Here is a 16308-nt window from a genome sequence, read left to right on the forward strand (position 1 = left end):
CTTACCCCCTGCTGCGTCCTGTGAGCCGAGTTCCAGCCTCGTTTTAGTGTTGACGAAGGTAGTCCGGCTAGTTGGCTAGGGCCACAAAAATAAAGCGTTCTGCTTCTCAAAACAATATGCGTTCAAAAGAGTAATACATTTGCATCACAAAATCGTCCATCCAGAAAAAGTCAGACCTCACAATCGCTTGGCACTATTTTCTCTCTCTTCATATCACTGCGTTCAGCCACCTGCCGACAGCCGCGCCTGTTACGGTGTTTGCTGCTCGGTCTACACAGCAAATCATCATTGGATCGTATTGGCTCGTCAGACAAATATCGTTTTGGGTCTTTATGCATTTGTAAGTTTTCCTGGTGGTATCAGTGAAACCTTTCTGACAACAACACAAAGCACGTGCACATTAGGGCTGAGCAATTTTGTCGATACTGCGATATATATCGATATTTTATTTCCCGATAAAGTATCGATTTTTCAGCTGCGAGTATCGACTTTTTTTTCTTTCTTTTTTTTTTAAAGCAAACTTTATTGAAAAGTCAGACGTTACAATTAGTGAAAACACAGAACAGTAATACAATACAATGCCGGGGGGGTCACATTATACAGAACTGGATTGCTGTAATGTAAAATTAGAAAAATTTAAAAGATGGTTTGTGATTAGAGAATTTGGATTTGTGTAAATGGTATTTAGAAAGTAAAACAAGCAGGTTGATGATGTAATATCGACCTTGTTGTTCGCAGGATAGGAGAGGAACCCAAACAGTACGTTAATATGTGTAAAATTATGTAATAGAATATTCTGGGAAAGGAATCAGACATGTTGCCAGAAAACATATGAAAAAGGACAAAGATCTTCTTCATATTGTGTGCAGAGTGAGCCGTCCGCGTCAATGTCCTCTTTGTATCTACGTAGAAAGAACTTACAGGGATAAAACCTACGAATCATTCTAAAAGACACTTCTTAAAACTTATTTATTATCAGATATTTAGAGGGAAGTCAAAGTCCTTCCGTCCCCGGTGACCATGGCAACCTGCCTGGCATATTTCTCAATCAGAACCTCTTGGATGTCTGCAAACATTGCTCTCCTTTTCCCTGCGCTTCGGCAGTGATGGAGAGGAGTAGTTTTTCCTGTTTGAAACTCTCAACACGAAGTATGGATTGGGTCTGAGTTGGGGAGGAGGTCCCTGGTTTGCCCCTGAGGGACCACACAGCTGGTCTGCAGTAATTACAGCGTGAGGGAGTGAGGAGAGAAAGGCCCGGCGTAAAGGGTAGAAAGAGGGAGTCCAATTGCTTTGAGCCTTCTCAGCAGCACTGGTGGGTGTCATGCTGGGTTACTGGTCCGCCCCAGGTGTGCTGGTCGGGTATTGTGAAACATAAAATAGCATTTGCATCAACACTTGGTGACTCAGACTTGGAGGACTTGCTCGCGCTCTCTGTGTCATCTCATTCCCAGCCTTGATGTAATTTCCCCCATGACTTTCTTTTCCTGCTCTGCTCTTGTTATTAGTCCCACGACTTTCCGCCCGACTTTGACCTGGAGTTTGCCTCCACCTAATGGTGAAGCTGCGCATTGCTGGGTTGCCCATCAGGCAAAGTCCAGAGGCCTCAGAGCCTCAGAGGGCTACTCTGGACTAGGTTTGTGTTCATAATTAGATTTAAAGCTCGTTTTTCATGTCAAGGAAACATTTAGTGTCTAAATCAATGAAAAGAAAAACTCATTCTGCCCGTCGTTTAACCACCACCAACAGACGTGTGCACATCACTCCTGTTCTTAACTCCCTCCATTGGCTTCCTGTCCTTTATAGAACTGATTTTAAACTTTTAATGTTTGTTTTTAAAGCTCTTAACGGCCTCGCCCCATCGTATTTATCTGAGCTTTTAACAGTCCTGGTAGAGCTCTGAGGCCAACAGATCAGTTTCTGCTGGAAGTGCCCAGGTCAGAATACAAACCCTGGGGTGGCCAAGCCTTTTCCCAAAGCTGCCCCCAGGCTCTGGAATAAGCCCCCCGTCCAGCTGCCTCTTATTTCTGACCTGGGCCTCTTCAAATCTAGGCTAAAAACCTACTTATTTGGGATTGCTTTTAATACCCAGTTGTATGATGACACTTTTATCTTATTTTATCTTAATCGATTTTGTTATATTTTATTGATTTCACTGTTCTTTTATTGTTTTTATGTGTTTTTACTTATTCTTCTCTTTATTTATTACCTGGTGTAAAGCACTTTGGTACATCGTAAGGATTGTCTGTATAAATAAAGTACATTTTCACCACCAATAAATCTCACATTGAGACGCAATATGAGCAAAAATCAGCCATCAACACTATGGCAAAGGATGTCTGATTTGAATCTGTAGAGCACCACCTACAGCGAGGTTAGACAGACTTACTGGTTCGAGCTTTAAAGCTAATTTGCACGTGGTGTGAGGAACTGATGAAACGATAAGCCAGTGCAGGCCGGAGGAGGAGTTAGCACAAGCTCTGTGGCAGCTTTTAAGATGTTCAGTTTAGGGCTAAAGTAGCATCAAAATCCAGTTCTGCCTCATCCAAAGATGTTAATGGACGACCGAAGCGGACTGGTTTCATTTGGAAACACCCTTGTGTCGCATCACAAACACAAGAGAGGACACGGGAGGACGCCGTCTCACAAATATGACCCAAAATCAACTGGCTTTCACTATTCAGTTGATTCTGAAGCCTGATGCTGTTCCAACGTTTTATCAAGCAGAGCGATGACAATTTAGGAATGTGTGGGTTGGGCTGGCCGAGCAATCCTTTGATATCTAAACGTAACCATTGTGTTATTTCCACTCGCTCGTGACCTTGTCGAATTAAGTTTCCTTCAATTGAGAGTCGCCCTCTGGTTTAAACATGTGGGGCTGATTTATTCCAGTATTAGTATTAGTCAGTATCAGTATTAGTCCTGGTCAGTGCACAGCACAGCGCAGCCAGCGTCATCTTATTATGGAAGGTTAAGAAAAACATACCTGAGCCATTTTCAGACCGTGGTTTTTCTGTAGAGGTTTTAGGGGATAAATATCTGCTGAAGTGGGAGTTTTCAATTTTCAACACATTTTAGTAGAGGTTTATAAATTTAAAAGCAACATCTACCTTCCTCAGTTTAAGGCTTTAACTATAAGTTCTATGATGTTGTGAGGCATTAAATAGAAATAGTCCTAAAACAGAGACTTTATAGTACTAATTACATTACATTGTCGTGATCTGAAGGTAGCCAACGCAGGGATCCAAAGGAGGATCGGCAGGCCTTAGAGGGCAGAGGATGCTGTTCAGGAAGCTGAGGCAACACCGGGCAGGGTTGTTACCTGAGGCTGAGCCCGGTTACGATCCTTTCCATCTTCCCAAACTAAACTCGACAGAGGGAAGGAAGGGCGCCGCCCAGTTCAGGAGGAGATGAGAACCTGCAAAGCTGTTGGAATGAAAATGAAACAACAGGGAAATTTCTACACCACGCAGTATATGACGTGTTCCCAAGCCCGTCAATTGCACAACCAGTGTGGGTCCGACACGTCCTCAGCAGCTGATTCCTGGATCAAAGTAACATCCATGAGACGTTTCAGTCTGGTTTCCGCAAATATCTACGGAGACGGCCTTGCTGAAAGTGTCCAGTGACATTCTGATGTCTGCTGATTCGGGAAAATGCACTGTTCTAGTTCTTTTAGATCTGTCCTCAGCCTTTGACACCATTGACCACCAAATCCTGCTGAGAAGACTGAGGGATGAAGTAGGTCTGTCAGATTCAGTTCTACACTGCTTCTCGTCATACCTTTCTGGGCGTAGTTTTAGTGTCACAGCTAACCAAATAAGGTCTGAGTCAGCAGATCTGCTGTGTGGAGTCCCTCAAGGTGCTGTCTTGGGTCCTGTATTATTTTTGCTGCATTTGATCCCTTTTCTGATGTTTCATACCAAATATTTGCTGATGATATCCAGCTTTACTGCTCTTTCAAGCCAACTGAGCTCCAGAGGCTAAATTCCTTAGTTCATTGATTGGTGGAGATAAAACAATGGCTAAATGACAACACCTTGCAGCTAAATGTGGACAAAACTGAAACACTGGTTATTGCCCCTGGTGACTCCATTCCAGGGATTAACCAGTACTTGGGTGACTTGGGCCAGTCTGTTAAACCGAGCCTCAGAAACCTGGGTGTTGTGTTTGACAAAAGACACTGCAAACGGCTGACCAAAAACTGATTTTTTTAACTGAGGAAAACCTCCAAACTCAGGAAAATGGTGTTACAAAATGATTTGGAGCTGATTATAAATGCATTTGTGTCTTCGCGTTTGGACTATTGTAATAGTCTGTTTTCATGTCTGAACAAGAAGGAGCCGTCTCGCCTGCAGTTGCAAAACTCTGCTGCGAGAATTCTGACCCGCTCTAATAGGAGGACTCACTTAACCCCTGTTCTTAAAGCTCTTCATTGGCTACCAGTTTCCTCTAGGATAAATTTAAAAATTGTGGTTTTAACTTTCCGAGCATTGCATGGTCAGGCTCCACCTTACATCAGAGATCTGATCTAGCCTTACACCCCAGCTCGGGATCTGAGGTCTGTGGATCAGAATCTTCTGATGGCTCCAGGCACGCGTTTCCGGACCAGAGGAGACCGATCCTTCCAGGCTGTTGCTCCCAGGCTTTGGAACGATCTTCCGCTCTCTCTGCGCTCGATGGAGTCTGTTGACGCCTTCAAAAGGCAACTTAAGACCTTTTTATTTATTCAGGTTTTTTCTTAATTTTCTTAACTTTCTTAATTTTCTTAATTGTCTTGGGCTGCTATGATTGTCACTGAGTTGCTTTGGCCTTTTTAAACTTATACTTTTATGTACTTCTTAACTGTGTTTTTCTATTGTACCTGTAAAGCGCTTTGTGACCCAGGTCTGTGAAAAGCGCTGTACAAATAAAGATTACTTACTTGGAGAGGGACGGTACCGATGGAGACACGATCAGGTCCGGAAGAGCAGCAGCTGAGCGGATGAAGTAGTGCAGAACCCTCAGGCCAAAATCCTGCCAAGAAGTCATGTTCAGACCTCCTGATAGAGTTCTCAACGGGCCTGAAAATTACAACCCGACCCGACCCGGCCCGTGGGTTTTAAAGCCCGAGAATGATGTAACCCGACACATCAATATGAATTATCTACCCGAACCCGGCCCGACGCCGGGGGTCGAGTTTTCCCATGTTATCCTATGGAGACTGACGGGCTAGATAGATAGATAGATAGATAGATAGATAGATACTTTATTGATCCCCAAGGGGAAATTCACCATGATTCACGGTAAACAGCAGTGATTATTAATACTTTTTTTTTTTTTTTTCACTGGGCGGAAAAGATTAAGCCCGAGGACCGACCCGACCCGAGTCATCCGCTTATAATTTCGACCCGAACCCGGCCCGAACCCGCGGGTCCCGTCGGGTTTTTCGGGCCGACCCGACCCGTTGAGAACTCTACCTCCTGACCTCAGCGAGGCTGCTATTATGGCGTGTTTCTACTATGCAGTCCGGTACGGGTCGGTTCAGAACGGTTCGCTTATTTCAGTGTTTCCACTACCACCAAAGCGTACCGGTCCCATGGAACCCGTTACCATGTCTGTAACCCTTCTGCTTGGGGTACCGAGCACACAGGACCGGTTCCAGGCTCTGCTCTCCGTTGTTGGCGAGGAGGCTGTGCAGCGGGAGCTCGATGGCGCTGTGCCAAACCAGCTGATTGCCGCGAAAATGGCAGACCGGACCGCGAGCCGGTGTCGCATTAAGCTGAAGAAGCTGGGAGGTGGTTCGAAATTATGGATGTTATTTGTTATTTGCTGTTATTTGCTTTTTACGCTTTGGCACGCACTCCGCCCACCTCTGAGGGTCCCCTTTGTTCAGTGGGAACGCAAAGCTGACCCCAAAGCGACCCGACCTGTACCGTACCGTACTGAACCAATCCGTACCGTACCGAACTGACCCGTACCGGAATGCATAGTGGAAACGAGGCTTTAGTGGAGCTCGTATGGAAGATGAAGTTCCCCAGCAACACTGCAGCCACTGCCCTGCAAGTAGACATTGTCCCTGTGTCTGAATCCACCAAACAGGCTGTGCTGCTGGAGTTCCCAGGCCCATGGGAAGAGGAAAGCTTTCCAAAGAGTAAGTGCGGTAAGTTAGGTACCTAGACAAATGGGAAGACAATTTAGGTGCGTAAGGAGCTAGGACGAATTTAATTTGGTTTCTCACCTTCAACCGTATTCACACTTAACGAATCGCAACAATAAACCACTCATTGCTCCAAGATTTTGATACGTCAGCCATTTATTTCTTAAACATAGGAAAGAAGGGACTTCTCCAAGGTAAGAAAAGTAACATTGCAATTTAAAATCAAGTGCACTTCAACATGGTCTCGCTCTGTGAGGGATCGGCCCCTTACAACTGTTTGAAGTGAAACAAACAAACTCAAAAACACATCTGAAGGATCGACCGTTACTGTAAGGCTTTGGGTGGCAGGTGCCGTGTCGCTACTGTTGGGATGCTTTCGTTGAGAGTCAGCCATGACATGCAGGCGTACCCATTCACGGCTAATCCGACATCACAGCAGAGACCAACGTCTTTACATGAGGAAATGTTACGAGATAAGACGCTGACTGTGTAATGGACCCCAGAGGAGTCAGGCAGTGGGCTCATTTGTGCTAGAAACTTCTCCTTTAAGCCATTTATCAGGATGTGGGTGAGAAGATGACGTTATTTCCAAGTATTTCATGTCTGAGAGCCCTCAGGAGCACCAGAGGGACGAAGTTCACCGCATCATGGACAATTTAGCCAGATGAGTTTCCATTATATAACATATCGACTGGTAGCCACAAAGGGTTAAACTTCTCGGCTTCTGGTGGACAGATGGACCGAGTTGCGCCGCATGAGACTACAAATCCGAGCTGAAATCGCAGGGAATCATCTAAAAGTCAATTTAACGTACTTTTCTGCAAAAATAAACACAACTACCTGCCGTCTGTTTGATTGATTTTAACGATCCTCCTCTGCACCGTGAGTGAGTTACAATTACAGTCTGGCCCGGGTCTGAACCACCATCAAACATGGAGGCGACTCATCCAAAAGCAACACGGGGTAATGACAGAGCGCATTAACCGGTTTAAGCGGGGTCACCTCTTACTACACAAACAGAGGACAAAAAAAAAACCGCCTTGTCTATCAGCGGGGCAACGTAATTACACCTCAAATCAACTTTAAATCCTTGTAACGGAACAAAAATAGATTCAGAATGAGTCAGAACGAATGTCTCATCTGCACTCTAATAGGCCTGTTAGGACAGTAAAACGCAGCAATACACAACTGCCTTAGTGTGTTACATACTCAGCATATATAACAATATACATAAATGGCATTTCACATTCTCAATAATACATCATGTACTATGTATAAGCCACAAAATGATGCTGGTATCATTTAAACAAACAGTTGCTTACAAGGTTTCACGTGTGGGGGAGACAAAGCAGCAAAAACATGGGACCGAGTTATAATCACCAGAAAAAAACGAATAATTCTGATCCAAAATGTGCAAACTACTATGAGTTGAACAGCAGGTGGCAGTGTTTATCTGTTGCTCAATGCATAAAAGAGCAGGAGTCAAGCCGTGAGAGACGTTTTCTTATATCGTTGCAGCTTTGCTTCAACACAGAAGTGCTTTTTGGTCATTTCAGTGGTGACGGAAAACGGCAACGTGGCTCGTTCGGAGTGTTTGTGGAGCAGGTCGGCGCAGGCTGTAAGTACGTGCCCTCATACTGAACCGAAGCCAAGAGTTTCACCCCGATGTGCCGGGTCACTTGTTGCACTTGTATTCAGAGGGAGGGCAGTATTGATGAGCAGATGCAAATATCTGGATGAGTGAAACCCCAAACCATCTGAACGATCTGAATGTTTTGTGCTGCAGAGCAGGTCACTTGGCACAGACTATTTTGGTTTATTGTGTAGTTGTGAGAGAGCGGCGTGGGTCTCTGTCCTCGTGGTGGTGTGGGGTTCATGACGGTGTGATGGGAAACTGAAGGATGACGCATGCATTCGGTCCTAGGTTTGACTTCCTGCGTCCGATTCATCTTCGACGAGAGGAGGAAGTGTTTGTACAAAAATTGAAACGAGCAGCTTTAAAGATCAGCTCGGATCCAAGCGACGGGGGTCAGAGCCGACCGGAACAGCTTGTGCACGAGCCACGACCGACATTACGTCTGCACTCGTGTTCTCACTCACCAGACTCTGAACTCGGCTTTAACTCCCTTGGAGAATATTACCTTATCTGGCTTTTCCTCCAGGCCAATAATGAGTCAGAGGCCACAGCAGCACTTGTACATTTCAGAGGATGTTTGGGAATCTAAATAATGGATTTTACGAGATAAGAGGCCTTTAAAATGGCTCCTCTGGATGCTTTAATTTACACTTCCAGGACTCGGGATGCCGTTGTTCTTTTTATTTATTGATCAGAAGAGTATTTTCTCAGTTATTTTTCAATAAAATTTCAGAAAACAAAGCATTGTAAGCGAGATACGATGCTCAGGTTCAGATATCACTTGAATGATAGTTCAAAAAGTCAAATAAAATGATCTATAAAACCAACACCCTGCAAGCAGAATACAGCCCGGTGTTACTTTCCAACATCTGCAGCTCTGATGCTGCGTTCCATTTGAACTCGGATGTCAAAATGTCTGAGTTCCTGGCAGGAAAAAAATCAGCTGGAACGGCGCCCCAAAGCTGGAAGTCATGACCTCAAAGTCCAACATGGCATCTCCACGCTTACAAATTTGTGACGGCTGCAGCAATAAACTGTTTATTAGCCAGTCTGTCTGTCTTTTAATCATGTGCACACCCACCATAACATCAGCTGCTCTCTTATCCCTGTCCTTTCTGTCCTCCCGGATGGGTTACAGGACATTTTAGGGGGAAAAAGCAGCAACGAGACACAAAAAAAAGGTCATGCTTAAATGTTTTAGGCTTCTGGGAACTGATTTTAGCTTCAGTCTGAAGGAGGTCGTTTACACCAACATATCCGCTTAAACTTAAGGTTCTTTTAAGTAGACACAAATATTCTGCCATGTCAATATAGAAGACCTGCTTTTGGACGTGTAAAATAAAACTTCAGCATATTCCTCAATTGTTTCGAGAGTGATAAAGTGACAAATAAAAATAAAAATGGGCCCTGTCCTGTTAAAATGCTTTTACCTTTAAACATCAGTAGTTCTACCAAAGGTGCTGACTGCCCAACTCTTGCTGAGCTCCTGAGGCAGATAGTTTTTTACTCAAGAAGCCGTAGTTTCATGTTATAATGTCAGTTTGAAAGGCAGAATAAGTTCCTCGCACCTGGAACGTGCTGATTTTATTTAGATTCCCATGTTAACGGACTAAAGCTTCCACACCAGCTGCGTGAGATGGGCAGAATATCAAATTCATTTATTCATGTGGTGGACAGAGGTGGGTAGTAACGAGTTACATTTACTTGAGTAAGTTTTTGAAAACATTATACTTCTAGAAGTAGTTTTAAATCACTATACTTTTTACTTTTCCTTGAGTAGATGTGTGCAGCAGAAATTGTCCTCTTACTCCGCTACATTAGGCTACAATGAGCTGGTTACTTTTCTTCTTACCTCTTTGGTATTCTACGCCTCATTATTTTTATCCCCCCGCGTACGCCTCATTTTAATGTTTTATTCTGACAGAGAGAGAGACTTCCGCCAAAGGCTCTACCACCTGACTGTGTTCCACCAATCAGACGTAGCCGTGCAGTCTGGTCACGTGACCGTACTCAATCTCAGCGGCGGGACGGGTTAGCTTTACAGTTTACAGTCGTAGCAAACAAAGAAAGAAACAGATGAAAAATGTCAGAATCAACGGTGGGAAACGAAGACACAGACGAGGCCTCATACTGAAAGCATGTTTACCTTACAAAGAGTGAGAAACAGCAGCTACATTATGTGTCTTCTGTGTCAACCAAAACAAACGCACATTTCAGCAGAAACTCAGCATCAAACTTGAGGAAACATGTAGCGCTAAGTTTCCTAAATTAGTTTTCCCCATGGATAGGTGAATGTTTGTTTTTTAGGTTACATATGTTTTAAACATTTCCTAAGGCTCTTTTATTTTTTATTGAAGTACTTGAATTTACCTGGATTATTTTAATTTAAGCTATTTTGTAATTAATTTATTAATTTTAATTTATTTTATCGATTGGATGAACTCTAATTTGCCTAAAGATGATTATTTTGTATTTTTGTCTGTCTGATTGAATGCTTGTGTTAACAAATAAATCAGACGTTACTCAACAGTTACTCAGTACTTGAGTAGTTTTTTCACCAAGCACTTTTTTACTCTTACTCAAGTAATTATTTGGATGACTACTTTTTATTTTTACTTGAGTACAATTTTTGGCTACTCTACCCACCTCTGGTGGTGGATCTGTGGGAGCAGAATAATCTGCAGGAGCTAAGATGGTTGCTGTCACTTCTGTCCATCTACTGTAAATGGAGAAGGTTTGAACAGTGGAAGCCACCTTTAGTTTGTGTTGCTTCTGGAGAGGATGTTTAAGCTCCTGCAGAAACAGCTCGTACAGACGGGGCCCTTCAGTCCCAACATGCTCAACAGCCTGCTTATTCCTGCACAGACAAACTGGCTAATAAATCTGCTCTGGATTAGAGCAGCCAATGAGTGAAAGCACTCAGTGAGTCACAAGGTAATTTACCAGAAACAACACACTGAAATGCAAAGCGTGGCATCGGGATCACCTCAGATCTCAGATGGTTCCAAACAGAAAACATCCAAGATGTTTTTAAAGTAACATTCAAACAGGTGATGGGATGAGTGCATGCTGTATGTCTGCAGTAAGTTTAAATGCAGGATAATCCGTGTGCATCTTATGCTGCCACCTGCATCTTGTTGTACTTCGTGAATTAATTACGACAGGAACTTAAACCTGTGCAAAAACACCAGAAAACACGATGAGTGCATGGGGTCTCAGCTGGGAAACAAACAAAAAAAAAAACGGCTTTCATAAGCTGGTTTTGCACAACTGTGATACAAAATATCACAATCACACAGAACATTTTTACATGCACATCATATCTGAGTATTAATGCACATGTAGTTCACTGTGAAAACAGAAAGAATGGAGGAGCTACTCACAAATATAACATGATATTCAGGGACACACTGACACTGATACCTACACGTTATAGACACATTGCTCGTACATTCATATATGTCAACACGTAAATATGTATATACGGTATACATATATATATTCAAATGTATACAGATATATCAAAGGAGGAATAAATAGTGCCTTTAATGAGGTGAGACAACCGAGTTTTAATCTTGATTCACACCAGCATGCCTCAGAGTTTTAGTTCTGGAGAAATATACAATCTGGAGTGTGAGCCGCTGAGGCTGAGCTGACTTTCTCACACTCTGAAAAACGTCTGGAGGAGATATGAAAAACACTCCATCCCTGTCCTTCCTCAAACAAATCTGACTTTATTATGTTAAATACGGCAATCGATAAAAATGTACTATTGAACTGAAGTCGTTATATGTAAACGTACGGCCTGGTTGGTTATACTAAATGTGATTACATTCTATATATCTGATAGTGTATTGACATATATTGCAATGCTTGTAGTGCATACAAACCAAAAAGCCTAAAAATGTGTGTGTGTGTGTGTGTGTGTGTGTGTGTGTGTGTGTGTGTGTGTGTGTGTGTGTGACGATCTGTTTGACACACACATTCAGGAGTGGGACGAGGGGTGACGTGCGTGGACCTGACAAACTGTGTTGATGAAACAGTGGGACTGGATCCTGGCTGAATGGCTGTCAGGGAATTGGCAGTGGACGACTCTCTGGCGTGATGACTGGAACTTTCTGTTGTAAGCAGGCGGCGTAGCTCTCTAGTTTGAGACTAAAGGCCTCTAGTTTAAGATCTGCTTTTGACGTCCCCCCGTTTGAACACGAAAACAAATTCTCTTTAACTGATGAGCACGCTCTCATGCGTATTATTTTGACTCCATTTTGGCCTTTTGTTGACACTAATCTGAAGTTGTGACTAAGTTTGAGCTGACCAACAGAACTGTAACAAAGCATATTAAAGGCAAAGTTCGCCAATATTTCAAATATACATATAGGATATATTTGCTGTGGCAGCTCCTAAACTGTCGAACAATCTGCCTCTCCACGTCAGACAGGCTTCCTCTCTGTCTGTTTTTAAATCCCATCTTAAAACACATCTCTTCACCTTGGCTTTCGACACGATGTGAGATGTTGAATGAATAATTTTTTTATTTTATTATTATTATTCTTGTTTTAAATTATATCACTGTTGTATCTTTTAATCTATTCTTGTATTTTTTTCTTTTATTTTTTTGTTTTTAGTTTTCTGTACAGCACTTTGGTCAACTGAGGTTGTTATAAAGTGCTTTATAAATAAAATTGGATTGGAGGAATATAGTGCTGTGGTGCCGTTCATCCATCCATCACCCGATGTCTGCCTTCTCCTGAACAAAACGGACCATTTTAAAAACTCAGAAAGAAATGTTTTAGTCCAGAAGTCACTCAAGACAGTGTCATCTGTGTAAGATCTTTGTGTTTGACAAAGGCCCGGGGGGTTGAAACGTCAGTATGGGCTATAAACTGAGACGGTTTGCAAGAGTTTTTCTTGACTTTTAACTTATTAAACCATGACAGCACACCTCTGCGAGCTACCAATTTCAATTTCAACCCGAAACTGAAGTGGATGTTTGCATCTGCTGGAGCCAGATGTGGAAATTGGTGGTTCTCATGACATAATAATGTCCCTGAAGGTGTTGTGGAGCCTTTCCTTTTTTTTGTAAACACAGGTATTAAAAACACATTAAAAACCATCAAATCCTCAAATTTATGTTTTTTTAAATGTTGTTACAATATCATTTCATCAGAAATATTACAATTAACTCCATCTGACTCCGAGGCTCAACAGTTGTGTACTGCCAGCTAACATTACGGTGGGTCTTTGTTTGATACAGAGTCATAATAATGGGGTATATTTTACCTGAAATATGACATAATTCAAACTTTTTAAAGATACCTCCCCCAGATATCTTAAAATTAGATCAACCAGACAAGAAACAAGTACATTTGTCTTGTTAAAAGCGATATATATAACATTTTGTCAGTTTTATGCTCGTCAGTGTTCATCAAAACTTAAAAACAAGTCATATTATCTTATTAGGATAATTAGGGACCAACGTGTAAGAAAGACGTCCTTTTAAGAGGAAACATCATATGTTGGTTTCATTTAAATGTTTCAGTTTTTGCAGTTCTGGACAGAAACACTTAGCAGTCGAGATGGATCAAAAGCACCACAGGGCCTAAATAAAAAGTGAATTTTAGGATTAAAATAAGTGAAAATGACCGATTCTAAAGGATAGCTTTGGAATCGAATTGTAAGTATGAACCATTTTATCAGTTCACGTCACTGTGTGCTTTCTTAAATCATCACAGGGATCATTTACAGGCCTGAACGTATACAAGTTTGACCTCTAACTCCCAAGCCGAAGCTGCAGATTGTGTTTGAATTTAGTTTATGCATCAAGCCTGAACTAAACCACATTAGGAAATGGATCTGGTCAAGAAACTAAACACTGCAAATCAGCTCATTTGTAATTGCAGAAGAAACTTTTCCTTGTTTCTAAAAAAGAGGACATCTGATACGGTATTCCCCTCAGATTACCTGCTGTGAAGTCTAACTGGGCTCACGATCCGATCCAGAAGCTAAATGCGGCTGCAACCCACGCAGCTCATTATTTATAATTAGCTCAACCCCTCGTTGTTCTTAATGTTTCCGTCACCGCTGCCGTTGTCAAACTAGAGGCCTGAACAGCTACACGGACCTACAGCTTGCATTTGGATGCGTTAGAGTGTGAGAAGTTTGTTTGTGCATTAAACATCTGCCCCGACAGGCAGGAGGGGGAAGAAATGAGTATTTTAAGGGCTGAATCTGGGCGTCTTTTTCAGTTTTCATGGAATGTTTGGGATTTTCCATAGAATATTTAGGAGCTTGCTTGGAATTCATGGAGCACTCCTGTTGGCGGCGACGTCACTGACATTCCGGCAGTGGAAAACTATGGAATGATTGTGCTATAATCTTCTATTTCATACAAATCTGGAAGGAAGTTTTTAAAAACAGGGGACAAGTTTCACCTTCTTAACTCGTGGCGGGACCTTGAAGGAATGCTTTAAGTAGCTGAGCTCAAATTTAGAGCTCGCCATACAGATGTGCAGCAAAAAATCTGCACGGTGTAGAGTTATAAAAAGAGACATGAGGCCGGGCGTGAGGTTGTTGGTATTGGAGATCACACTCTTAAGGACAGTGACTTCTGTGGACTATTAGAAAGAAAACAAGTGTGTGTGTGCACATGAGGAATAGTTAAGTATGCAGATAATTGCATGTATGTTTCAGAATACCCCCGATGTGTTGAATGGGTGCTGGTTGGGTCAGGGTGGGGTCGGCCTCCCAGAGCAGCTAAAGCCTGTGAAAGGCGGGAGGAGACAGGGCAGAGGGTCCCTCGATATTTGCACCCGTCCTGCTTTTATTTGGACTTTAGTTTGCCCACCTCCCCATTCAGCTTGCCTTCCTTTGCCAGCTTCTCGTTTAGTTGGCACAGTTGGCGAAGGAAGCCGTCATTGGGACCGATTTCTCTCTTATTTCGCACAGTGGCCATCGCCAGCCGGGCGTCCATTTTATGGCGCAGCATGAGGTAGGCAACAACCATGGTAGGGGAGCGGCTGTAGCCTTCTCTGCAGTGTACGTACACCTTACCTGGAAGACAAAGAACAAGACGAGAGCCATTGGTGTTAGGCTGGCTCCACAGTAAAGTACCCCCAACGTTAGATGGCGTTACAACAATATACGGTAAGTGTTCTAGGTTTAAGCAGAAAGGATTGCATGAGCAACTAGATGAGGACAAAACGCAATATCTGTGTTTTATAGGAAAATGTCACCAAGAACACTTATAATTCACAGAAAGATTTTGTTTTTCTGGTTGAAAACGTAGCTGTGGTTGTTTGCTCTGTATGACAAAATAATACAACATACCTGTATTTGGGTTTTGGGTCAACCAAACACAGCATTTCAGCACAAACACCTCACACCAGCTGTCAAGCACGGTGGTGGAGGGCTGATGATCTGGGCTTGTTCTGCAGCCACAGGACCTGGGCACCTGCTACAATGTGGTTCTTTTAACTTGATTCGTCATTCACTGCTTCTCTGTTTTGGCTTAGTTTATGTTAAATATAAGACTCTGTGTAATCTGTAATCTGCTGTTTGCCTGAGGTTGCAGTCACCCAATTTTAAGACCAAGTTAGAACCAGATTTTTATTGTTGTATATATATGTTGTTTATGCATTTGGCAGAAGCTTTTATCCAAAGCAACTTACACTCATATCCCAGGTAGGCAGGGAGCGTAAGGGGTTCTTGCCTAAGGACCCCTACTGGAGGTAAAACCTTTCATGCAAGGGGGTCAGGATTCGAAACCCCGATCCCCCACATGAAAGGCGGCAATCTTAGAGATTAGATGTCACTGCCAAAATGTTAGCTTGGGATGGATTTCTGAGTACTGCACAGAAATGGCTGCAGCGTATTGAATTTAGAGCGATATAATAAGACAATCATAGCAACATTCATGCTGTTAGGACCTTGATTGTGCTTGTAATCATAGCACTAGCAAACAAAGATAAGATCCCTCTGCTAGCTGCTACAATGATGAAATCATCGGATGAGGAATGAGAGGAATGCAACCCAACAATGTTGCCCTACCCTCTGTGTTGCCCTACCCTCTGAGACAGAATGTAGGGGCAGGAGGTTATTTAAATTCATCATAGTCTGAGTCTACCTGATTTATTGATCATTTATCAGACTGAAGATTATGTAAGTTAGAATTTATGACCCATCGGTAACCTAAAAGTGTGTATTGATGAGTCCATGGTGCTGAAGTACCAGATAACTTTGTAATTACACCTTTCTATCTCAGTCCCAACCTTACGTCCAACCTCTAAGAAATGACTATTGGACTGTTTCCTGCAGACAGGTTGGGGACATTGGGAACCATCCATCTGAAGCATCAGAGTTCATATTTAAAACGAGCAACTTCTTTATCGTGGCAGTTTTATGCTCCTCTGCTGAGGAACAAAAGCAGCGAGGTGGAAGAAAACCGAGGCCAGAAAGAGGAAACAAATTAATAAAGAAAACATATGTTGTGCCTAAAGATGCTGAGCGAAGCAGCTTCTCTGCCAGGAGATGCAAATAA

General features: G+C 42.8%; 1 protein-coding gene across 1 annotated transcript in view; it reads right to left on the reverse strand.

The window, feature by feature from the left end:
• Positions 1-10388: 10388 nt before the first annotated feature.
• The window catches only part of dusp3a (dual specificity phosphatase 3a), a 41640-nt gene continuing 35720 nt past the window's right edge, over positions 10389-16308 (reverse strand). The window contains exon 4 of the mRNA XM_075457371.1: positions 10389-14822. Within this exon, the coding sequence (XP_075313486.1) occupies positions 14593-14822 (230 nt within the window). The 3' untranslated portion in view covers positions 10389-14592. The remainder of the gene's footprint in view (positions 14823-16308) is intronic.

The sequence above is a fragment of the Odontesthes bonariensis genome, chromosome 23 (genome assembly GCF_027942865.1).
Source record: "Odontesthes bonariensis isolate fOdoBon6 chromosome 23, fOdoBon6.hap1, whole genome shotgun sequence".
Classification (NCBI taxonomy): Eukaryota; Metazoa; Chordata; class Actinopteri; order Atheriniformes; family Atherinopsidae; genus Odontesthes; species Odontesthes bonariensis.